General features: G+C 35.6%; 3 protein-coding genes across 4 annotated transcripts; 2 read left to right on the top strand and 1 right to left on the bottom strand.

The window, feature by feature from the left end:
• Nucleotides 1-481: 481 nt before the first annotated feature.
• LOC105279305 (uncharacterized aarF domain-containing protein kinase 5-like) lies at nt 482-2,016 on the bottom strand. 2 transcript variants are annotated; one of them, XR_893911.2, is made up of 3 exons: nt 1,087-2,016; nt 812-974; nt 482-564 (listed from the first exon to the last, which is right to left on the bottom strand). XR_893911.2 is itself a non-coding variant. In XM_011338979.2 (2 exons), exons 1-2 carry the CDS (start codon nt 1,142-1,144, stop codon nt 853-855), a joined length of 180 nt encoding a protein of 59 aa, XP_011337281.1. In that variant the 5' UTR covers nt 1,145-2,016; the 3' UTR covers nt 491-852. The 2 variants fall into 2 exon arrangements, 1 of the variants encoding a protein (XP_011337281.1); XM_011338979.2 differs by having other exon boundaries at nt 491-974.
• Nucleotides 2,017-5,157: 3,141 nt separating this feature from the next.
• Nucleotides 5,158-8,620, top strand: LOC113563100. The gene is made up of 3 exons (XM_026974223.1): nt 5,158-5,340; nt 5,931-5,983; nt 6,066-8,620. Exons 2-3 carry the CDS (start codon nt 5,934-5,936, stop codon nt 8,224-8,226), a joined length of 2,211 nt encoding a protein of 736 aa, XP_026830024.1. The 5' UTR covers nt 5,158-5,340; nt 5,931-5,933; the 3' UTR covers nt 8,227-8,620.
• A 149-nt stretch (nt 8,621-8,769) lies between these two features.
• On the top strand, nt 8,770-12,868 carry LOC113563101. Its single transcript, XM_026974224.1, has 3 exons — nt 8,770-9,894; nt 9,978-10,195; nt 10,288-12,868. Exons 1-3 carry the CDS (start codon nt 9,558-9,560, stop codon nt 10,546-10,548), a joined length of 816 nt encoding a protein of 271 aa, XP_026830025.1. The 5' UTR covers nt 8,770-9,557; the 3' UTR covers nt 10,549-12,868.
• Nucleotides 12,869-24,996: the final 12,128 nt, after the last annotated feature.

The following is a 24,996-nucleotide window of genomic DNA, read 5'->3' as shown; positions in this document are numbered from 1 at the left end:
GAAGGTCGAAGATGTTTATGTTATGTGCATTCACATGTATTCATGTTCACTATGTTGAAACGATTCAGTATGATTGTTACTTTCACAACAGTAGCTGTTAGATTTCAATCGTCGTGTGAACTAGCAATTACTATCAGAATGCCAAAAGTGTTTTCAAATGAGGAATACACTGATATTCATTTCGTGTACGGATTCTGTGACGGAAATACACGAGCTGCCGTACGAGAGTATCAACGTAGATTTCCTAACAGGAGAGTACCAGATAGTTCTGTGTTTAGTAATACCCATTTGCAATTACGTAATTTGGGTTCATTTCGACCTATGAATGAATATGATGATGTTCGTTCAGCTCTAAGACACCGACGACGCTCGGAAAGAATCTTAAATCTTCGCCAAAACAGCTGGATACAGTTAGACGGTTGTCCATCGCACTATGCTAGACAAGTTAGAAACTGGTTAGATGAACATTATGCTCATAGGTGGATTGGTCGAGGAGGACCGGTTTTCTGGCCTCCAAGATCGCCCGATTTAACGCCTTTTGATTTTCTGCTAACAATACATAATCTAAAATAAAAAAATAAAAGTATTAAGTTGAAAATAATATTATCATAATATTAACTATAGGAAATAATTTGATGAATAAAGTGGATTTAAATATATACGTGTAGAAATGTAGATACACGATATATATAAGAGAAAAAAATTTAACGAACATTCGATATCAACAAAATCGTGGATATAAAATAAAAAGTTATAACGGATTGAGCTATATGTAGTAAAACAATATAGACAATAATTGTTATACGCTCACTGTCCACGTTCAAATCACTCGCAAGGGCTTGCAAGGAAACGTCATTTCTTAAAACTAATGATTCCCAAAAATTGCACAAAGTATGCCTTGTGTTCTCCGACATGTTCTCGTACATCTAGTAGCACTATTTCTGCCTTTTTGTCCTTTCCCTTCCTCACAAAAACTGTGATTATATTGGATTATAACATATGCCATAATGCACCAGAAGCTTTAAGCTTGGTAGTGTTATAATTGCTATTATTCCTTTTGTCTGAATATTTTATGAAAAATAATACCGTTTCCTGGATGTGGATCAGCATGCATAAATCCAGTGTGAAATATTTGTTCTCCCATTAGTGTGATTAATTTTTTGTCAACGTCTGCGAGATTTAAACCTTGAGCTTTGATGCTTTTTACGTCCGTTACTTTAACACCATCGATCCATTCTGTTACAAGAAATCACTAAAGAATATTAAAAAAACAAAATTAAAAACTAGGAGCACAATATCTAAATAAATAATCAATATGAGTTTAATTCATAGTCTAAGATAATATGGCACATTGCTTTTAACCACGTTTTTTTTCTCTTCTTTGTGATAAGTGTGTCAACAGTTATGATTATTAACACATTTTTATAAGCTTTAAGATTCTTAATGACTCAAATTTGTGATTCAAAAATAAGATAATGAATTATCTATTAAAAAAATAATCGGACTATGAATACCACCCTAAAATCTATATGTCGATTAGGCTAAATAAAGAAACAACCTTAGTACTAAGATTCCAATAAACTTTTGGCACATATGCATACTTGAATTTCTTTAGATCTTTAGCGCATTGTTCTGAATTTCTTCCTTCGTTTTCGAAATCCAACTCCAGGCGTAACCTATCAATAATTTCCTGCAAATGAATTTATCCCAGACAACATTATGTCGTCTTAAAGATGTCTTAAAGTCGTCTTGAAATTACTAAGACGTCTTACGAGATTGTCAGAAAGGCATCTTTTTTGCGTCCTTAAGGACGTCTTATGACCCGATTTTCGAAGTCTTTAGGACATGTCCCAAAGACGTCTTTAAAACACGTCACAAAGATATCTTTGGGAATGGCTACAAAGACGTCTTTGGGAATTATGTTTCAGACATACTAAACATTTACTATGTTTACACGAGCGCTACTTCTGTAGTAACTTACTCGAATTATAGTAACTTACGATTTTTTTGAATATAATTCGGAAATTTTTTTTCAAAAACTTTTGAAAAAAATTATTTAAAAAACTTTTATTAATGTGGTTAAATAGAGGCACTTTTACCATGAAACTTTTGCATAAACCATTTTTCCATATTTCGAATAATTTCCGAGATATATCGAGAAAAACAAAAAGGCGTCTTACGTTTGAAGGGTGGTTTCACCCCTTAAAACCGTTTTTGGGCCGCAACGGTTAATTTTTAAATTCATCTATTACCCGCCCTACATGTGTATAAAGTTTCATCAAAATCAGAATTTTCCACTTCGCGATGTTCCCTTGTAAGCCGCGATGACCAGACGTGATATTATTACTGTACTTGACAATATTACTTTCTCTATTGTCATTCATTCCCTCAATTTGGGCCGATAGTGTTTTAGTTCTGAATAGTTTTCTTATATGCATTGTGGGTCACATTTTGTATATTCAGATTATTACTTAGCTTCTCATTGTATATTCAGATTAATTATATTTAACTCGTAGCATTCGTCTAATAGTGAATGTGTCCGCAATATTTTGATTAACAACTGTTATCCTGTCGGATTTATTAATAAACATATAAAAGGACGTATTAAGGAAATTAAATACAGGGATAGTAGGTTAGGAAATACAGTAGAACCTCGATTATCCGGCCTCCAGTTATCCGATGCTCCGTATTATCCGAGGCGCGAGCTCGGATAACGCAGAAAAACTCGGATAAACCAGACTCTGCCAGTCAAAACTTGCTGCTTCGCGACGATCCATTGTTATCTGTCTCATTAGTCATTCTGCGTTTAGAAAGTATCGCGATGAGTCACAAACGAAAGAAAGTTGTCGTAACCGTACAACGGAAATTAGAAGCTGTCACTAGGTTAAATAAAGGTGAACTTATCGGTGAACTTATTCGGACCGTAGCAGCCGAATTGAAGATTTTATGTCACCGAAAATTTAAAAGTAATAAAATGTAATATTATTATAGTTTAAAATAAATATGTATAAATTATTTTGTGATCAATGACTCATATATTTTTCCGTATTATCCGAGATTTCGGTTATCCGATGTATGCTCGGTCCGCACCACCTCGGATAATCGAGGTTCTACTGTACATGTAGCACTGATAACAAGTGCAACAACAATCTCATTAAGATTCCTTTTGTAAGGAATGTTAGTGAGATGCTAAAGAAAAGTTTCAGTAAATACGGTTTTAGGACCATTTTCTCAATCCCTAGGAAATTGAATAATATTGTTAAGCTTGGCAAGGATCGACTTGATATTGAACTAATGAATGGTGTGGTCTATAAAATTGATTGTAATGATTGTAATGCGAACTATATTGGTCAGACAAAGCGACATTTAAAGATTCATTAATGAACACATAGCTGATATTAAGAAACAGCCCGATTAACATTCTGTGGTTAGCAGACACAAGCTTGACGACGGTCATGAGTTTGATTGGTCGAATGTGACTGTTTTACACTGTGAAAATCATACTAAAAAGAGAGAAACAGCTGAAATATGTTTTATTAAACACTATGAACATACTATCAATTCGCAAAGAGATACTGAGAATTTACCCAGCATCTACGATAATATTTTGACGAACACGTAGATCCTTATTTATGCTGTTTCAATGTCGCGGGGAACTAGTTACAGTTCGATCCACTTCTCATGACGATGGTCGCTTGTCCTGTCGTGCTTTATTGTTGGAGTTTATTGCTTTTGCAATTATTTTTTCACACTCAGGTTGTTGGATGAAATTCACTGGTTACACAATTATTTAATTTAAACACAGTTTACAGTTGAGTGCATCGTCAAGTTAATTCGCACAACGAGTCGATATATTATAGCTGAATTACAAATTCTGGTCACTCGCAATCAAAGATAATGAAATAAGAATTATACTGGTGGTTTCTTGAGTTGCTGTCGCTGACGAGGTTCGAACGACACTATTCGGTAGTGGATTCGTTAGGAGCGGGTAGATATGTATCAAAACAACCCAGTGGGGAAATTTAATTCTGGAGATATCATCAGATTAATCCGTGCAACGTCTCATTGAGACTGAGTGTTTAAAATATTTCTAGGATGTTCCTCCTTTGTTGCTACAGAATTGTTTCGGGGAATACTATTTGGAATACATTCTTAGTTGGTACGTGTTGACTTGTCTCTAACATGTCTTTTGAGAATGTCTAAACAATGTCTTATTTTCCTCCGCTTCGGAATATCCTGTGTTTTTGCGCCTAAGATATCCTAAGATAATCTAAAACGCATAAATGCAGGACATTTCGAAGTGGAGGAAAATAAGACATTTTTTAGACATCGTCAAAAGACATGTTAGAGACAAGTTAACACGCACCAACTAAGAATGTATTCCGAATAATCCTTAACAGACTAAGAGAGGATATAGTGAAAAGAGCAAATATGTAGATATCCTCGAATAATATTCCCCGAAACAATTCTGTAACAACGAAGCAAAAATATTCTAAATAGATAGTCTCAATCTCCTTATATTTGAACCCTATACAAATATCTTGAAACAATGGGTTTAGAATCGTAAAAACATTTCTACTATTATTGTGTTAAAATATCTAATTTATGAAACGTCATAATATCTAAGCATTCTTGGTTTATGAACGCTAAAATGTCTCGAACGTTGAACATCTTATGAACATTTTTACTCCCTTTGTTTAATTCTTGTTCAATTATACTGTAATTCTAACATATTCAGACAATCTTCTTTCAAGGTAAGTATGTGTTTTATTAAAGTGTTAAGATGTTCAATGAAATAATTTTATTCACAATGAGATTAACCGGAAATTCAAGAGTTTGTAAAGTTTTGTTCACGAAAACAATTCGCTCCTCCGCCACCAGGAGCTCTGTGACGCAGAGATGCCAGATTGCGGTCACTGGTCGTATTTGGAGGGGATAACGCACACAAGCTATGTATCGAATCCGTCTGTGCTCGAGCAGTTCCGAGTGGTCCCAAGTAGTGCCGCCAATTCGTTCCCGCGGTCCGCGACTCACCGAAGTGGTGGGGATGCGCAGACAAGCGTTGAGCGGGCGCTCAGCGCTTGTCTGCGCATCCCCACCACTTCGGTGAGTCGCGGACCGCGGGAAAGAATTGGCGGCACTGACACAACGGCTTGTGTGTCCCTTCCACATGCTATCAAATGCGACACTGATGCGGGATCTGGTATCTCTGTCTGTGAGTCTTTCCGTTAGCAACAGGTTTGCACCAGCATTGACGTTAAGTGTGAAGCCTTTACTACACTTAAAGTATAAGCATATTTATATATAAGTATAATTATATTGGAACAATCTCCTTTCAGGGTAAGTATACGTTTCTCTAAAGTATTGAGATTATAGGTTAGGTTATACAAGTGCGTCAGGTCTGTTAAAGTGAGAATTCATTTCTTTTCTCCTCATACGTCCACATAATTTTGTTTGTTTAATTCATTGTGTGTTTGATATATTGTAATGCGTTAGATATCAATTGTTAGATATCAGTAGTTTCAAAGATTTAAGAAGTATTGATATTCTGTCGACTAGAGGATTAGGACTTAATGTGTTTCCAGGAGCTCAAGTCCCAAATCCCAATTCAAATCGAGAAAGAAATTGGCAAATTTGATAGTTCGAGATATATTTCGGTTTTCACGTTTCATCGCATTCAGCATGTAAAAGTACGTAGCAAGGGATCTGCAGTATTCTTCGATCCAATTGCTTTGAATTGAACTTGGACGCCAGCGTTACCAGAAATAATTGCCGAGAACTGCGGATATCTCTTATAAACCTGAACTCCTAGCAACACATAAAATCCTAATATCTCTTGGAATCAATAAACCATTTGTCTGCAGTATTTGACTGTTTTCTGAAACTAATGACTGCTTCATTTATTAACTTCATTTATTTTGTTTTTACAGGCCATGAAAACAATTACAAAGAAACATTATACTACTAACGTGCAAACAGACAGGTTAGATATGCCACACAGTCTGTAAATATACAGGGACTAACATTTTCTTTCTTATGTTATATTTATCTGTCAAAATGAAAAGAAAGCGTAATACATCAAGGAAAACGTATCAAGTATTGAACGCTGAAGTTGACAGACACTGTAGGAAAATGAAAAAGCTGGCCGAATCTTTAACAGATAATACTGTTGTGCAAGATTGTGTATTATCTTCTTCTTCATCGGATGAATTATCAGAAATTGAGGTTTGCGGTCCCTTGAGTAGAAAGAAAAATTATGAAACTGTCACTCAAAGTAATATGTTAAGATATAGTTCTGATCAGTCCAGCAGTAGTGTAATGAGGTTTGATATAGAAGATATGACTTTAGGAAGTGAAAATAATGTATCGATTAGTAAAAACAAAATAGAGGAGGAAAATGTCCACATTTTGTGCGATTTTGATTGTTCTTCTGAGAAAGGGAGAAAAGATGCTATTTTGGATGTTGCTGATAAAGGAATGTTATGTTATGAAGATGAATATATAGACTGGTCATGTATTCTTCGCAAGTGGGCAGTTGAGAATCAGGTCACTTTGCGAACTTTGGGTAGTTTACTTAAAATTTTGAAGTCAATACCTATGTTTTGTAATCTTCCACTTGATCCCAAAACTATATTGAGGTGTGGCAAACGGGTAGAAATAGAGAATATGGGTGAAGGAACATATTATAATTTTGGATTGAAAGAATCAATACGGAAGAGAATATTGTCAGGCCATATAAAGCAAAACATGATTTCCCTAAACATTAATATAGATTCGGTTCCACTTTTCAAAAGTATTGGTACATCGTTTACACCAATTCTTTGTCTGGTAAATGATTCCGGACTCCCTCCATTTATTAGTGCCGTTTACTGTGGGCCTGGTAAGCCTGACATAAAAATGTTTCTAAAAGATTTTGCCCCCGAGTTGGAAGAGCTTTTACATGATGGAATTGATATTAATGAAATTAAATACAAAGTTGTTGTGAAATGTTTTGTTTGCGATGCTCCTGCAAGAGCATATGTCAAGTGTATCATAGGACACAGTGGTTGTCACGGATGTGAGAGATGCATTCAGAAAGGGAAAAGTGTAGGGCGCATTACTTTTCCTGAAATCAGTGCTCCCCTGAGAACGGATGAAAGTTTTGCATGCTATGTTGATCAAAAACATCATCATGATATAAGTCCCCTGACAGATATTGGCATTTTGATGGTCTCAGAGTTTTCTCTTGACTATATGCATCTAGTATGTCTTGGTGTTATGCGTAGACTTTTATTAAAATGGATTAAGCAAAAGAGAGAATATCAATTTTCTTCCAAATGTAAAAGAACTGTGACAAATTTGCTTCTCGCAGCTGTAAAGGTTTGGCGTTCTGATTTCAGTCGTAAGCCACGTTCATTAGACGAAGTAAAGCGTTGGAAAGCTACAGAGCTTCGACAGTTTTTATTATATTTTGCTCCTGTTGTTCTTAAAAACTATTTGCCAAGACTTGTGTATCAGCACTTTCTCCTGCTTCATGTTGCAATAACAATATTTATAAGAGAGGATTTGCACAAGTGCATGCATTCTGAAGCTGCAGAGACGTTAAGAGACTTCGTTAAGAAAGGTACATCTCCTGAACTCTATGGCGAGACTTTTCCAGTATACAATGTTCATGGACTTATTCATATTGTTGATGATGTAAAGAGATTTGGTGTTCTTGATAATGTTTCGGCATTTATTTTCAAAAATGAATTGCATCGAATCAAGCATCTAATTCGAGGAAGATCAAAGCCTTTGCAGCAATTAGTAAATCGAATGACTGAGATTGAAATTAATGGGTTTGCTACAGCCAAAGCACGCCAAGATGGAATAGTTGAATCGTCGCTCCAACGTGCAAGTCCTACGGCAGAATTACAAGGTGGTAGTAACTACTCAAAATACATTCATAATGGAAAAACTTTAACATTGAGAGATGGAGATAACTTTGCCATGTTACATGATAGCACAATAATTAAAGTAATTAATTTTTACAAGAATCCTGTCAGCGAATGGGTTATAGGAAAGAAATTTGTACAGTATACAGACTTGTATTCTGTTCCTCTAAAATCTTCGAAGCTGGGAATATTTGTAGTTGAAAAGCTAAGTGACCTCCCAAGAAAGTATCCAGTCAAAAAGATTAGATACAAATGTGTTGCTATTCCTTTGGAAAAACGTGGAGCTTATGCAATTTATCCATTAGTTAACTAAATTAGGTTTATCTATTAGCAAATTGTACAAACATGGACAAATGATTTTGGCCGAGTCAAGTCCATTAGTGAGAACGTTACTTGTTCTTTTTGTAAAAAAAGAAAGTTTACATTAATGTATATACTATGACATGATAAGACAAAGTGACAGACAGTAAAATGTGTGAGTTAGGATTTATGGCTATGAACAGTATAACCTGCCTCTCTATAAAGCACCTTGTCTCATGAGGGAGATGCGTTCTCAGTGTAGGATGTAAAAGATGTAAGAAGAATTTATCGTCTTGTAAGGTGCAAGTACGTATCGTACTGCGCAGTTTGCATGTTAAACTATAATTGTATTGATTGATCTTGAAATGCATGAGAATTTTTGCAAACAAATTTTAGAATCTTCGATTTCTTTTACAACATTTGTAAGCAGTTTCAGCCACTTTTCTTTTTTTTACTATAATCTACTAAACTTTGCTTTATTATCTTTCTATCTGCAATCATGTTTGATGGTATTCGTTTAAAGAAGCATCGCTTTGGTGATAAGTTCTCTCTTTTATTTAACTTACACTTTATTTTTTATTTGAATTTTATCTTTTATTTCAGTTAGTTAAATAATAACTAGTTTATTCAATTGCAAGATGTGGTTGAAGTTTTAAGAGACACGAATGATTTTTAAACTTTGAAAGTACTACTTCGAACAATTTATTTCATATTTCCCATATTATTAATTTTTTTTATAGTTTCTGCATTGCAGAATTTCCATTAGAAAAAAATGCCACATCAGTGATACCTTCTTCGTGGATTAAAACGAAGGAAGGCTCAACATTTTGTTTGTGGCCCACTAAATTATCCAATTCAGAGACTAGTATAGCTATTAAAAGGGGTGATTCTCCTGATGCGGACTGGGAAGAAAAGTTAATTATCAAGATCTATCCGAAAAAGAGATGTGGCGGTACGAATTAATTCTAGTTTACATGTTTCGCCCTTATTTTGTTGTTATTTAATTTTCATTTATCTGTTTTTTTATTTTTTAGTACCATTCAAGAAATGCCAAAACAAACATTCTGCACTTTATAATTCAGGCTCAACCGGTCTTGATACTGAAGATACAGAAAATGGTAAGTGATGTGTGTCTAAAAATGATATATGCAGCCTTTCTTATGCTTAATTTCTGTATATTGTTCTGTACAGATGAGAATTCAATAGAGAATGCCGTGCCAATATTTCCCTCTCCGATAGGGTATAGTTGCAAGAGGCCATCAAAGACGTCAAAGCCTCCCTGTGCCCCATCCCAATGTAAGAAGCAACGGCTGGAAGTAGGTTCAGATTTATCTGGTTTTAAGGATGTTGGCAGCCAAAGCTCTTCAAAGGAGCCAAATGAATCAAATTCAGCATCTGCCAGTGAAGAGCACCTTAATAATGTCTCCCAAAATATTACATCTTCAAAGTGTGCAGAGAAAATTCAAGACTGAGGAAGATTCAGATGTCAACTCATCATCTGGTACATCCGATGCGGAAAGCTCTAATTTTGAAGATAAAGATGCTGAAAGGAATAAGAATAATACATTAATTCAGGAGTTCAATGCTGAAAATAAGAGCACTAAAGTAATCGATTCCTTTCTGGATCAGCAATTTAAGAAAAGTGGCATTGATACCACGAATGAGTTGGGTATTATGAGTGGTAAGTTTTTATTTTCCATATTTCTGACTGCATTGTCCCGTGAAAACATATGTAGCTCTATTCTTATGTTTCTTTTTTCATAGAGTATACCATTCGACGTTTATTCCGTTGGATGTACAAATTGAACTTGCAAAATAAGCAACTCCAACAGTCGATTGAGGAGTTGAAATCCATGCTACAAAGGAAAAGCTTTAAAACATCTGCAACAGTAGTGCCAGATCTTATTTTACCATGTGCTAATCCGGATGAAGTAAAACGCTTGGACGAAAAACTTCAAGATAAAGTTGTTTTTGCAGATTTTGTAAGCGAAGTTATCATAGTTATTTAACTGAGTTTATTCTGGAGTCACCAATTTATCATGCTTTAGATGTCATGGTATATATTCGTTCACAGGTGGAATTCCTGTCTACCAAAGCTGCAGGAAACACAGCACTTCATATTGGGTATACTTTAATAGGGCTTATCATGACACCTTATTGTGGTGGATACTATACTTGGGATGGACTTCACAAATCAACAAAGAAACTTGCCGTGAAGTCTCACAGAAACCTGCACAAAACCTTAGAAGGTGAGGCTTTATGTCGTCCTATCACATTGAATCAGGCATTAAGTTGTATGGCAACAAAAGATGTATTTTTAAAATTGTCATCGTAATTTGCAGATGCCATGAATGCTTTAATTGTAAAAAATGAAGGAGGAACTGTCATAGTGACATCTGACGCCATTAAGAAAAAGGCTGGTCGTTGGCTAACGACGTTTGAAACAAGACTCAAACCAGAAGACTCACAACCTGTTCTGCCGTGGAACAGTCAATGAGTTTTTGATATTTATGTACATATGAGCTGTTTTTTAAGTAGTTATAAGTTCATTTTTTTAAATATAAAAAGAAGACATCCATCTGTACCTAAAACTAGGCTTTCACTCATTTTTTAAAAATTGGACTTATACCACTTAAAAAAACAGTTTATATGTTGTTCGTATTCTGTGTTTGTACCTATAAGACGTAAGTTTGTACCTATTTTATTTTAACAATTCTTTGTTTTATCCTCGAGCAATTTAATTAATACTTTTTTGAGACTCACTTGCTGTTTGTATTCTGTGTATTAGATGCAAGTTTGAACCTATGTTTTGTTTTTACATTTGTGTCCTGCAATAGTTGCTCATTTTTTTACATTTGTATGTGCAATCTTATTTGTATTGTGTGCGTCATACCTATCTAAATACATCTTTTAAATTTACAATTCTCTGTCCTGTCCTGGAGCAGTTAATAATTATTTCATTATTATTTATTTACCTATTTTATTGTGGCTCTTACCTTTTTCCCTCCCTACAGCTCCCTGAGGCCCATCGACATATAGAATGGACTGCTACTGGCTAGTGGAAGGAGGGCGTAGAGTGAGATGAAGAAAATAAGAGGATACGTTCCAACTCTTTCTAGTAAAGTTTGATTGGTTGCTGTAACGACGTCACCAATCAGGGTTTAGAATCAGAACGTGTCCTCATATTGTTTGCCTCTCACTCTACGCGTGCAACCTTCTTTCCACTAGCCATCAGCGGTCCATATTCTGCATGTCGATGTTGAGGCCACTATTGCGTTTCCCAAAAAAGATTCTGCGAAACAATCAACAAAACATTCTGTGCATATCTTATGCATATATGCACACGATATTTAAATGAAACATGAGGAGAATATAGCTGCCAAACATTCTAAGTATGCCCTGAACGTAATTTAGTTTCTTGCACTGGCAGAACATTCAGGGATAATATCTAGAGTGCGTGCTAAAGATATTCCCAACATAATTTTGACATCGCCTCTATCATCAATCCAACAGATATATGAACTACAGATATTCTACAAACATTCTGGAGACTATCTCACAGGACATCTTCCGGTCGGACTATGTGCGCATTGAGGCTAGTCTATAAGACATCTACCGACAATGTTCTGAGGACATCTAAATGTCACTTGAGATCATCTTCAGAATATCTTTCATACATTCATTTCCTCACTGGGAAGGTGATTCGTCGCTTACATTCTAAATAGAATCAACACAGGTCATGTTCTGCAAGTGAGTTTGTATTGTTATACATTTGCATATATCTAATAGTTTGGTTGTTAACGCTTCAAATATTGCGTATATCTAATAATTTTGTGTTAACGTGTTCGAATATTGTTTTTAGAATATGACTTATTGTTATTAAGAATCGCACTTGATAAGGACCGAAAACTTTGGCCGAAACGTAGTGCTTGATTATTCTGTACTTGCCAGCTTGGTCACTAATAAATATCAATTATTTAGCTCGTAGGTTTGATTCATTGCATTTTTTAATTAATTTTGTTAATTTAATAATAGGGTTCCAAGTTACATTTATTGTGTTCTATTTTTAGCTTAGTTTAAGTTTCATTCATTGCATTTCATACTTTCCTATATTACTTTGTTTTAGTTTTATCAGCTTGTATTTCACTTATCGTTTCTTAGTTTTAATAAAAATGTACTATTTTTTAAGAATTGAAAGTTTAGATTCAGTTTATTTATTTTAGTAATTTAAGTTTTATTATTCTTAATTTGTCGATAAAAGTTTTAAAATGACTTCCTTACCATACTTAGACTTGTTTAATATGTTACGGTCTGAAGATACAGCATTAAATGATCTGTTACGTCCAGAGCTCCGTGAGCTCGAGGGAAGGGCGTAACACACGCCTCTCAATAATTGAGACACTCGGTCTCAAACTTGAGTCGAGCTGACTGCGAGTTCCGTCTGTAGGGTCAACGACCAAGGTCGATTTTACCCTTAGATTTGGAACAAGTCTGCTCGTTGGTCCCTTTTTAGGTAAGAGAATTTAATCTCTTTTACCTGGGATAGGACCTGTACGACCTGTTGTGAGAAGGGGAGTGATTGAGGTTTATTCAAATAATTAGATTTTCCTTGTTGCTTAAAAAATTAACATATTATATTTGAAACGCAATAAAATACATAAGGAAAAAAAATGATTATCCTTTTTAAGGAATTAATAATTATGTTCGCAAATAAAATACATAAGAAAAAAATGAAATACGCAAAATAAATACATCGATAAAATTTTTACATTGATGAAAAACTATTTATAATTCTGACAATTATTTAAATTATGATATATTTTAAAAGAATTCTTGAATGAGGGACGCAGGGATTAAGACGGGATACTGGCGGTTTCTGGTGATGAGTGGAACAACGGTGTCAGGGCAGAGTTGGGCGTAATCGATTACTTTTGGTAATCAATTACTTAAACAATTCCTGTAATCTTAATTACAAAGTAAACGATTACTTTGGTAATCATAATTACTGGTAATCATACTGTCTAATTACTAAGTAATCCAAAGTACTTTATAATTGCATTACTTGTAATATTGATTCCATGAATTTGTACATAAATGTACTTGATTACATTTAGACAATTTATTTTAAAATTAATAAACTAGATACTAATCAAGCGCTTCAAATGTGTTAGTGGCATTCTCCGACGTTGAGCCAGCGCAGGGGAGGGGTGAACGGTTTTGACTTCCTTTCGGCCCCGTCACACGTCAATCGTCAACAAGTCAGCAAGTAGTTGCGTTGTTGGCGTTGTTCCCGAATTGAGTTCATTAATTTATTATTAAGTTAATTAAGACTAGATACTAGATTTAATTTTGTATTTTCAAAGTGGGAAATATTAGTTCACGTCCAAAACATTGTATTGTGTGTTCTGTAACCTGAATAAAATAACAATGGAATCTGAATCTTCTGTCGATAGCGATTTATTTGACGCTGCAATTTCGGATCAAGGAATTTTGTTTGACGGTACGTTTTTTGAAAAGTTATCTACGAAATCAACTTCAACTACAACTGTGGCTGTGTGCAAGAAATGTTCGTCGAGTAATGTAGAAATAAAAGGGTATAAACGTTGCACTTCAAACTTTTTAAAACATCTCAAAAGAAAACATGACTGTGTTGAAGAATACAAGTCATATTGTAAACAGAGAAAGATAGAGATGAGACAATCCGCTTCAGCAAATAAGTGTCCTTATAGGTCCAAATCGAACCCATATTCGCAAGAGTCTTCCGATGAAGATATTGTTAAATTTGTTTCACATTCAATGATACCATTGAACTGTATAGAAGATCCATATTTATCTATAATTTTTGAGAAATTAAATATCCAGAAGCTTGGATTGACAGTAATAAGTCGCAGGACTTTGGGACGACGTCTAAAGAAATATTATGATAAACAGGTTTTGGAAATCAAGGAACTTTTAAAGAAAGTGAATTACATCTGCACTACTGTAGACATTTGGTCTGACCGGAAAAGAAGTTTTTTAGGAGTAACTGCTCATTGGATCGATCCTATTACTCTGAAGAGAAAATCGAGAGCATTAGCGTGTCGTAGATTTTCAGGAGTGCATAATTTTCAACGCATCACAGAACTACTACAAGAAATTCATTAAGCTTTCGGCTTAGACCCAAATAAAATCGTTGCTACAATTACCGATAATGGTAGTAATTTTGTGAAAGCGTTCACAAAATTTGGAATTCACCCTAAAAGTATTGAAATAAATACGGAAGAGTCGAGTGAAAGTTCAGATGAAGATATGGAAGATCTGCTGGCAACTGAAAGTGAAGAAGATGTTACTGAATTCCAAATTGATCAAGCACGCTTACCTTCCCACTTACGATGTTGTTCACATACGCTGAACTTGATAGCAACTGTAGATCTTGAACATGTGCTTACCACTGACTCAGAATTGTCTAACATTCACAAAAGCGTTATAGAAAAATGTAATTTCCTGTGGAAAAAAGAAAACCTACCTAAGAGTGCTGAAATTATTCAGAATATTTTAGGGCATAGTCTTAGTCGACCCGGAGCAACCAGATGGAATAGTTTATATGATGCTATGAAACAAATTTTGACGATAAAAGAAAAAAGCTGTGCTCTTCATAAAGCACTCGGTCTTAAGAATCCACTTCGTGATTACGAATTTGACTATATGGAAGAATATTTGTCTTGCTTGAAGCCAATAGCCGAAGCATTGAATATGCTTCAAGGAAACAACAATACCTACTATGGTTTATTATTGCCAACAATTCTGATGTTGAAAAAGAAACTCCAAAAATTGCAACAGAATATTTTTCAGTATTGTAAACCCATTGCAGAGGAATTATTGACACATGTAGAAAGACGTTTTGAAAATTTTTTGATGCTTTCCAGTCCTGACGCAGAAAGGACAATTATCGCAGCATTGAGTTATCCCAGGTTCAAGAACAAATGGTTTACTTGCATCCAGTCCGAAGATCAATCTCGACTGAAAAATTTATTTATTACTGTTCTATCGAAAGAATTCAATATTCCTTTGAATATCGATGACGCGCTATTTATGGTAAAGAACGCAAAAGAAGATGAATTTTTCGATTATAATGACGCCTATGGTAATAATAATTCTTCTTCGTTTGGACATCCCCGGACAAAAGCCGAACTCTCCATATCAATTTTTTTTGCAGATGAGTCTCGATCTCTGGAAATGTTAAATAAATATCTAGAAATAAAAAACATTTTTTTGAAATTTAACACTCCTTTACCATCATCGGCACCTGTAGAAAGACTGTTTTCATTCGCCACAATGGCAAATAGTCCAAAAGCCAATAGGCTATCAGATCAAAACTTTGAACAAAGGGTGATAATTAAAGCAAATTTGAATTATGAAAAAAACTAATTACTTATTATAAAATTATAAGATCTGAAATAAATATTTTTTGAAACATTATGTTAAATCTCTTATTTATACCTTTTTCACACTTCTGATAATAGCTTTACTAATTATCAGTGTAATTATGTCAGATTACAATTACAATTACTGTAATTGGAAATCTCTTGTGATTACAGATTACTTGTAATAGTAATCACTATATGGACGATTACCAGTTACTACAAATGTAATCGAAATCTCTCAATCTTACGATTACATTACCTGTAATTGTATAATTGGTAATCGATTACAAAATGCCCAACTCTGTGTCAGGGCCGGAATTGCCAAGGGCGGCCCTTAAACTGGGCACGTCAATGAATCCAGGTCCGAAGATAAGGGCATTGGGTGGAAAGGGTATCGAATAGGTGGGAAAAAGATTAAGGATGTGTTCTCGAAGGACTTCGAGACCACGCTCATAAAAGGTTCTCAATACTTCTAAGGAAGGAAAGGATTGATTGGTTGTTATTGGTTGATCCTGATACTCTTCAGGATCTGGTGAACCAATGGGTGAATACCAAGGAGAGGAGAGAACAGGGGAAGGGCACGGGGTAAAAGATGGATTATCAGATATCTCCAAGGATGAAGATGAACAAGGAGAGGGTGGTGATAATCTCGAAAATGTACTGCTAGTAGAGGGAAAATCTAAACTAGGGGACCGCGAACTACTTCTTTTCCGAGGTGGCTCGCCCGTAGTCAGACGGTTTCCCTCTAAGTGTGGTTCCCGTGTATTATTTTGTTGAGAGGAACCCGAATCGTCGGATCCACGTTTAGTGGGACACACTTTAAAAGAAAGGAACAATCGCGTAAGTTCCAGTGAATTTCTATCGGTCGGAAGTCTCTCAAGGAGAAACAAATTCTCGTGGGTGAAAATATCTTATAATTATTTCAAATTCCTTCACCAACAAGTGCATTAAATATTAATATTTAATTAATAAATTTCGATGTAATATTATGATGAAGCAACAGTAACATAAGTAAAAACGTTACAATTAGATTGATTAATTAATTTCTCAATTAATGGTAAAATAATTACAAGTTTTATGTATCGTAAAAATTTCGCTTACTTTTAATGCTGCAAATTTGTGCAGAGTTACTACTGCTTCAGACCCAAAGGGAGGCGAGGGTGATGATTTGGCACACGTTCGCGTTTCTAGTTGACTTGTATTTAACAAAACTCCCGCACAGGCTTATTGTTACTAGGTGAGTCCAAGAGTGACTCTCTGGGCAGATCGTCGCCTTTTTATATGCGTTCAAAGGACCATGGGGAGTGCTATTTGTTTCCGGGAATTCACAAAAAGTTGTTACCGCGAATTATTGGTTATCGCTTATAATAATTTACTTGGTATCAGCGGATGGGTCTAATACTTGCTTTCGTAAATCAACGAAATCTCTTGGCGGTATTCTTTGATAATCGTTTTCGCGTATCATTTGCGATAATTAACCTTTTTAACCCCTAAATGAATAGTTTTCGAACGTCGCGGTAACGAGATGATTTGCTTCATTAGCCCGGTTTTAATCATGATTTAAAGACTTGTTTTGCCGGACATGTGCCAAATTTCATGGGTCTGATGAGAGCAATCGCTAAGAAATCAGTTAATTATTTTCTTTTCCGGGAACCGCAATGCCTCTTGTCGTGACCCCCGAGACCTCCGCTCACGCGAAATCTTTTTCGCGCGTGGCAACGACGTTCGCTGATTTAATCGTACATAGAATATTATATAAAATCTTTTAAAGAATATTTCGTTTTGGAAGCGAGGAACCGTGGAGTCTACTGGACGTAACAGATCACAATGCATTAAAGAGGCATATTTTATCAAGAAAAGAATTGAACTTTTCCAATGACGCTGACGAATGTTTAGATAGTCCTGTAAGGAAATTTGTACTTCGTTTACATCGTAAATGGATCGATTCATGTCGGAATTACAATAAATTTATTAAAAACAATTCTGCATGGTTAAACACATCTTTCAAAATTCCAAATATTGCTATCAAAGCAGTTCCAATGGAATGTCAAGCTTTTCCTTCAACATCGGCAGTACATTCATCACAATCTATGATCAGTACACCATTTTTAGATCTATCGGAAAGACAAAAAAGAAGACGCACTGAGGCAATACGTACCGAACACTGTGCTGATACGCTACTTTTTGCTACTAAAATGAAAATGTCAGCGTCTGGAAATCATGATATGTCAAAAATTATATCTTACTTGATCCAACATCCGGACGAAGCACCTAAAATTAGGGCGGTTTGCGAGAAGAAATTTGTTGAAAAACAGCCTCAATATTCAAAAGAAAAAGCATTGGCAATTACGTTAACATTAAACTTATCTCAACGTAGATATAAAGAACTGAAAAAAATATCAAGCCAAAGTGAGAGTAATGTATATCCTTCTTACAATGAAATACTAGTTGCAAGAAAAGAATGTTATCTGCAAACGCAAGATATTGAAGTATCAGAAACGTGCGCAGTTATTAAATTGCAGGCATTGCTGGATTTGACTAGAGAAAGAATTATGAAAGCTCATAATATAGACACAAATCTAATGCAAAATTGTACTTTAACATCAAAATGGGGGTTTGATGGAGCTAGCGGCCAAAGTTTGTATAAGCAACGATTTTCAGATGCATCGAAAAATACGGACAAGCAAGCAGATCATTCAATTTTACTCACGTGCCTTGTTCCTTTAAAATTAATTAACAGATCACAAATTCTTTGGGAAAATCCACATCCGTCTTCGACTAAATATTGTCGTTCAATTAAATTCGAATTTGTGTCAGAAAATCGCAATAATATCTTAAAAGAACACCAACGTGTCCAGGCAGAAATTGATATTTTAAGATCAACCCAAGTGAAAAATATTAAAGTATTCCATACATTGATACAGACCATGATCGACAGAAAGGTATGTTCTACGTTATCAATGTCAGAATCGTTATCATCTATGGTATGCTATCTTTGCGGAGCTAGACCTAAAGAAATGAATCAACTACAGCTTATTTCTAAAAAGACAGTAGACTCGAACAATTATCGATTCGGTATATTATCCCTCCATGCATGGATTAAAAGCATGGAATACTTACTGCACGTCTCTTGTAATTTAGAAATAGAGAAATGGTCTATTCGAGATGCGGAAGAAAAAAAACGAAAAGAAGTGCGAAAAAAAGATATACAAGAACAATTTCGCAAACGGCTCGGTACTACTGGTAGATATTGTAAAACAAGGCGTTGGAACAATGAATGATGGCAATACTGCCAGAAGGTTTTTCGAAAATCCTGCAATCACTGCAGAAATAACGGGATTGGACTAAACTGTTCTTACAAAATTTTATGTTATACTTCAAACAATTACATCCGGTCAGGATATTAATGTGGATAAATGTGCAAAATATGCACAAAATTTAGCCGAACTTTTGATTAAACATTAAGGGTGGTATTATATGCCTGTTATGATACATAAAATATTGTTTCACGGCCCAGAAATAATTAAATATGCCATTTTGCCTATAGGTAAGCTTTCGGAAGAGGCTGTGGAAGTGCGTCATAAATAGGAAGTACCGCTTAGAAAATACTCGTAAAATGAATAGAAAAACCGCAAATACGGACATTATTCACATGTTATTAATTTCATCGGACCCATTAATTTCAAATTTAATGCCTGCGTTAATGAAAGTAAAGTCTAAAGCAATGCATCCAGAGGCTTTAGAATTACTCGCAGTTGTGTCAGAGGCAGAAAATGATGAAGAAAGCGAAACTGATATCTCTGAATAATAAATAAATTTGAACATAATTTTTCAAAATAATATAATAACAACAATAACAATATAAATAAATGTATATCCATCTATACATTTGTATTCTGAGTCGACATAATAAGTAAAATAATTAGTCAGTGTAGGAATTCAGTGCACGCAAATATTTCGCGCGCCGACTCCGAATACTGAGACTTATTTAAGCTTAAAAATAATTTTTTCGAAAAGTAGCACCTGGTCACACCTGATTCAAATAGATTTTGGTTCTACAGGGAGTATACTTTGATTCCTAATTCGAAATTGTGTGGGACTTTTGAGAATTTTTTAAAAATCAAATTTTAAAATAATATTTTAAAATATTTTTTTAAACAAATACGACTTTCCAGAAGTTAAAACTACTTTTACAAAATGAATAATGCTAAGAACTTATAGTATTCGAAATAACGAAAAGATTTATGTATGGAACATATTAAAAAAAATTTATTTGGATTCGAAACGTAGAATTAAAACTTAACTTTAGACAATTATAATTTTTTATACACTTACTTTTATCCAAAATTAGTTTCATAAGTAAAAAATATAAATAGTTTGCTAAATATTTTGGTATATGCAATGTTTAAAACTGAAACTTCGAATTTTTACCCAATGTCCAGAAATTGCCGCGTTCTGGATCACTGTGCGTCGTGGCATCTGACGAGCTATGATAAAACGATTGCAAATACGTGGCGGAAAAATTGAGAGTACAGCATTGAAATTTGTTATAAGAAGGCTTGCGGCTCGCTCGGGAAACTCGCGCACATAATAAACCACAAATCCGTTAAACATTAAAAAGTGTATATTTGAATAAAATCTTCACAGCACAAATATAATTCACAATAACTCCGTAACCGAACGCGGACTGAACTTTTATATAATTATTCGGCGGAATGTGAAATTACGAAGACGTCGGTGACCGGGCGATACGTGTGAAATCTTCACGACGACTCGACTTGAACACACGAATCGGTCCTTTTATAATCTGTGTGGTTTCTAACGATCTCCGTTTAATCAATAAAACATTCTATTAGATACAAACGACCAGAAGATCTTTAAAAACAAATCAGCTGTCAACTCTATCGATCGGCGAGCTGACAGTTAAGGCAGCTGACGTTGTCAGCTGATGCTGACGTCATACCGCTCACTCGCTTCTGCTCACTCGCGGTTTTTCTGCGTATACCGCGCGTTCGCGACAAAATTCAAGCAGGATGTGCCTACGCGTTGGAATTCAACTTATTATATGATTACGTTTTCTACAACTAAAAGATTATGTATATCCTGTGCTCCTAACGTGTCTAATGGCTCCCAGAGTACTTTCTCGCGAGGAAATCGATATCTTAGAAGATACTATACGAGCTTTAGGTCCGATCGAATTTGTTACTACCGAGATAAGTGGTGACTCATATCCGACTAGTAGCTTGGTGATTCCTGTTATTTACTGCATGGAAGGTACTATAAAAAACTGCGTTGCTTTAACTATTGAAAGCAATTCATTCAAAGACAACATCTTATTTGAAGTCCAGCGACGCTTTAAAGATATTGAGTCGCACAAGATACTTGCAGTATCAACTATGTATACCCTATATACTGGACTCGTGATATAAACGCATGCACTTCCAGTCATCAAGAGCTGTTTCCACCACTGTGTCGTACATTAACAGTCAAGTAAAGATAGTCATTGCTAATAATAACGTGGAAACAAAAAAATAGATCCTCTGGAGCTGTAAACCAAAAGCAAAATTAATGAGTTCGACGTGTGGGCTTTTCATGATAGTTTAGTCGAATCATGCGCATCATCTCTCGATGAATCTGATGGCATGAGTCTTGAATTACAGCAATATTTAAACCAGCCACTCATTCCGCAAAATCAAAATCCATATGAACATTGGCAAACGCTTAAATCCGCTTATCCGACACTCTTCCCAATTGCAATGCGTTATTTATCTGTCGTTGCAACCTCGATACCTTCTGAGCGTGTGTTTTCGAAAACTGGAATCATCAAATCAGACTTACGAAACAGACTTAGTGGAAAACGACTAAATAGTCTACTCTTTTTGAGTTTCACTTAGTGAAAAGAATTGGGGTTTTGACTCAACATCGAACTATCGATTAATCGAAAATAAAACATCGACGAAAATAATCGATTATCTCTAAAATATCGAAGACCGATGCATTGAGACAACATCGCCCACTCTGCAGTGCTACGGCCATCGCTTGTCGTCCGTGCTTGTAGAGTTCAGTTAAGATATTACACTACCCGGCGCCTTGTTATTTCTGAGTGCTTTCACAGTTCGCTGGATTTCTTCTATCGTTAGTGGGTTCCCTTTCACATTCCCTTTCATCCTGGTCATCTCGAGATATTCTGTATTCTTGGTTGGTTTCCTGGGCTGAGCTATTGAGCAATTCTTTCCATCTGCCTTTGACTTCCTCCTTTCCTGAAATTATCCGTCTGCCTTTTTGCACATACTGCCAGAAGGTTTGAACCCTTTTCGGAAGAAATTTAGGTCTCTGAAAGCATTCCTTGTATCATTTTATGTGAACTTCTCTTGCATGCGTATTATGCGATCATTCATAAATTGTCTTTTTTTCTTTTGATAGACCTTTTTCGCTGTTCTTTTGACTGCCCTGTACTCTTCTTCCCTGTTTCTTGTTAGTCGGTCCAAGCATTTTTTTCCTGAGTTCGTTCTTCTTCTCTATCCTTTCTCTGCACTCGTCATCATCAATCGCTCTTCTTGGGCGGGCGTTCGTATCCCAACGTTTCCTCTGCCGCCGATATTATGCTTTCTCTTATACCCTTCTCTTACTCCCCTAGTCACTATGAGTCAAGTCTAAGTTGTCCACGTATGGATCTAGCTTTTCGCTTAACTTAGCTGCATACCTTCTTTGTACGTCTTCCATTCTCAATCTATCCACATCGAATTTTTTGCATTTAATAGTGGACCGTGGTGTGTTGGCAGCTATAGGGATCGTGCAAGACGTTTACAGTGCCATCTGGTGGCCAATTTCAACATTTATGTGGTGCATGAAATTGGCAGAATAAAAATATATTTCGCGATGTCAAGAAGAAGTTGTTGCATTCGAGACTGTTCGAATACACCAAGAAATACCAATATTAATTCATCAATTAAATTTTATTCTTTTCCTGCAAACAGTGTCCATACCCTATGGAAAAGTGATAAACGAAACAAATGGATTAATGCAGTTAAAAATTATGTGTAAGTATTTTATTAATAATAACAGTGATGAAATTTTTAATGTAGGTAATGCAATGTTTACAGATTGTGCATAAAATATTAGATTACTATAAAACCTTAAAACATATGTAACTTACTCGATTACTCATATATACATACAGGATGTCTCGCGTAAGTTGTCCAATTGCTCTGCTGCAGGTAGATCTCGTTAAGGTGAACCAAAAAGTCTTATATCATTTTGCAATTAACCTCATACATTTCGAGTAATTAAGTAAAGAAAGTTCACTAATTTAGCAGACGCGATTGGCTGCGAGGAAAGTAGTCGTGAATAACGTAACAAACAGCTAGCCGCGCGCGCGACGCGATAGCAGCGAGTATCGGATTACAGCGGCAGGCGAGACGACGCGTGGACAATAATTTCTCAGCGTCTCATTCACGCGCACGTGTTGAAAGTCTCATTCGCGCGCCGAGAAAGTGTTGTCACGCATTTCTTTTTGATGTACAGTTTTACAAGTTTTATTAATTCATTAATATTATTATTAATATTATTAATAATAATAATAAGCTTTATTAACGGGCATCGCCCTTTAGTATACATGGAAATACATAGCGCAGAATAACATTAAAAAAAAGAGGAAAAGAAATTACAAATAAACAAACACAGAAAAGTATAATAAATAAAGAATTATGATAAGTGTCGGACAATCGCAGACTTAAACGCATTCACATTACCGCTAAAAAAATCAACAAAAGACGAAACGGAATTTCCAGCAGTACATACTCTAGAATTAAATGAATTTTGCGCATATAAAGTTCGATGATGGTCTACATAAAATATAGTAGGGTGCCTCAGGTTTGCCAGCGGAACATTCAACCGTATAGATGTCAGAATGGCTGGGCAGTCAATATTACAGTTCAATAGCTTAAAAATAAAAAGTAAGTCATTAAGCACTCTTCTATTTTGCAAAGACAACATATTAAGCCTAGTTAGAATCGATTGATAGTCATGGCAATCGACAGGCATAGGCAAACCCACACGATAGCTCGCAAAACGCAAAAACTTGTTCTGTACACGCTCGATCAAATCAATTAAATACCCATGATACGGATTCCACACAAGAGAGCAGTATTTCAACTTTGAGCGAACCAAGGCACAAAACAATAATCTAATTGTATTGACATTATTAAACTGCTTACCCCAGCGGATAATAAAGCCAAGGTTCTTCAAAGAAAGAGATACAACGGTTTGAATGTGAGTCTTAAATGTTAAATCATGACTAAATGTTACAACCAGATCCCTAACAACAGAAACTACGCGTAGAGGTTCCGCACCGAGAGTGTAACCGCAATGGATCGGGTTAAGCCTACGACCGAAATGAACAACAAGGCATTTATTCACATTTAGATGCATATGGTTTTCCCTGCACCAGGCTTCAAGCCTCACCAAGTCATCCTGCAACAGAGTCGCATCCCCAGAATCCTCAACACGGCGAAAGATCTTCAAATCGTCAGCATATAATAAAAACTTACTATGTAAAACAGATCGCACAATGTCATTAAGGGGGGAACCTGGTTTACAGGGTCAAAAAAATCAATTTTTTCCCCCTTTAATCGATAGTAATACTCTTAGAGAATATACTTGTAAAGTTTTAGAGCGAAATTCGAAATATTTCTCTAGTTATAGTTTGCAGAGCAAGTGTCCGTCGAGCAGGTATACGAGCACGCGGCGCGCCGTGGCGGGAGCACGTATTGTGCTCTTCCCCTCAGTCCCTAAACCGGTATTGTTGTGCTAATATTGATAGATATTTTGTCGGAGCATATTTGAGTTAGTATTCGTGTATAGGTTATGTGTCTAAGTGTTTATATGTGTAGGTGTAACCGAAACCTGATTGGTCCTTTTCGAACGAAACTCACCACTCAAGTATCAACAGTCAGTCGAACTTCGCTTCTCGGCCTGTAAAGATGTTTAGAAATACGAAAATGTATCCGAAAGGAACGAAAGAAAGTTCGAAACGTACAGCAAAACCGGTGAAGAGAAAATTTTACGGGAATAGATTTACGCAAAACAGCGAGAACGATGACGACCAGAGTACTAATGCAAAGAAGCTTAGTAGTGCGAGCAGCGAAGACGTTATTATTAATTCGTTGCATTGTTACAGAATTATAGAATTTCTATCTGTTTTTACGGCGCTCGCAGATTTTCTTATCTGTAGAGTGTGTAAGCAAAAAATAAAATTTGCAGAATCCGGACACCGAGGCTTGGGTTTTAAACTCTTTATTACATGTACTTGTGGTCACAGAGAAATTAATTCAGGGCCATTAATTCATACTGGCTATGAAATTAATCGGAGAATCGTATTT

The sequence above is a fragment of the Ooceraea biroi genome, chromosome 12, assembly GCF_003672135.1.
Source record: "Ooceraea biroi isolate clonal line C1 chromosome 12, Obir_v5.4, whole genome shotgun sequence".
NCBI classification, from domain to species: Eukaryota; Metazoa; Arthropoda; class Insecta; order Hymenoptera; family Formicidae; genus Ooceraea; species Ooceraea biroi.
Note: the sequence above shows the minus strand (reverse complement) of the source record. Positions and strands in the feature narration are given on the sequence as shown.

Excerpts from the sequence above, each read along its gene's own strand:
- LOC113563101 (XM_026974224.1), top strand. The coding sequence starts at position 9,558 with ATGTTGGCAGCCAAAGCTCTTCAAAGGAGCCAAATGAATCAAATTCAG. Across the intron at positions 9,895-9,977 it reads TGAGTTGGGTATTATGAGTG|AGTATACCATTCGACGTTTA; the intron begins GTAAGTTTTTAT and ends CTTTTTTCATAG. Across the intron at positions 10,196-10,287 it reads AAGTTGTTTTTGCAGATTTT|GTGGAATTCCTGTCTACCAA; the intron begins GTAAGCGAAGTT and ends ATTCGTTCACAG.
- LOC113563100 (XM_026974223.1), top strand. The coding sequence starts at position 5,934 with ATGAAAACAATTACAAAGAAACATTATACTACTAACGTGCAAACAGAC. Across the intron at positions 5,984-6,065 it reads ACTAACGTGCAAACAGACAG|AAAGCGTAATACATCAAGGA; the intron begins GTTAGATATGCC and ends CAAAATGAAAAG.
- LOC105279305 (XM_011338979.2), bottom strand. The coding sequence starts at position 1,144 with ATGGGAGAACAAATATTTCACACTGGATTTATGCATGCTGATCCACAT. Across the intron at positions 975-1,086 it reads TGATCCACATCCAGGAAACG|TTTTTGTGAGGAAGGGAAAG; the intron begins GTATTATTTTTC and ends ATATAATCACAG.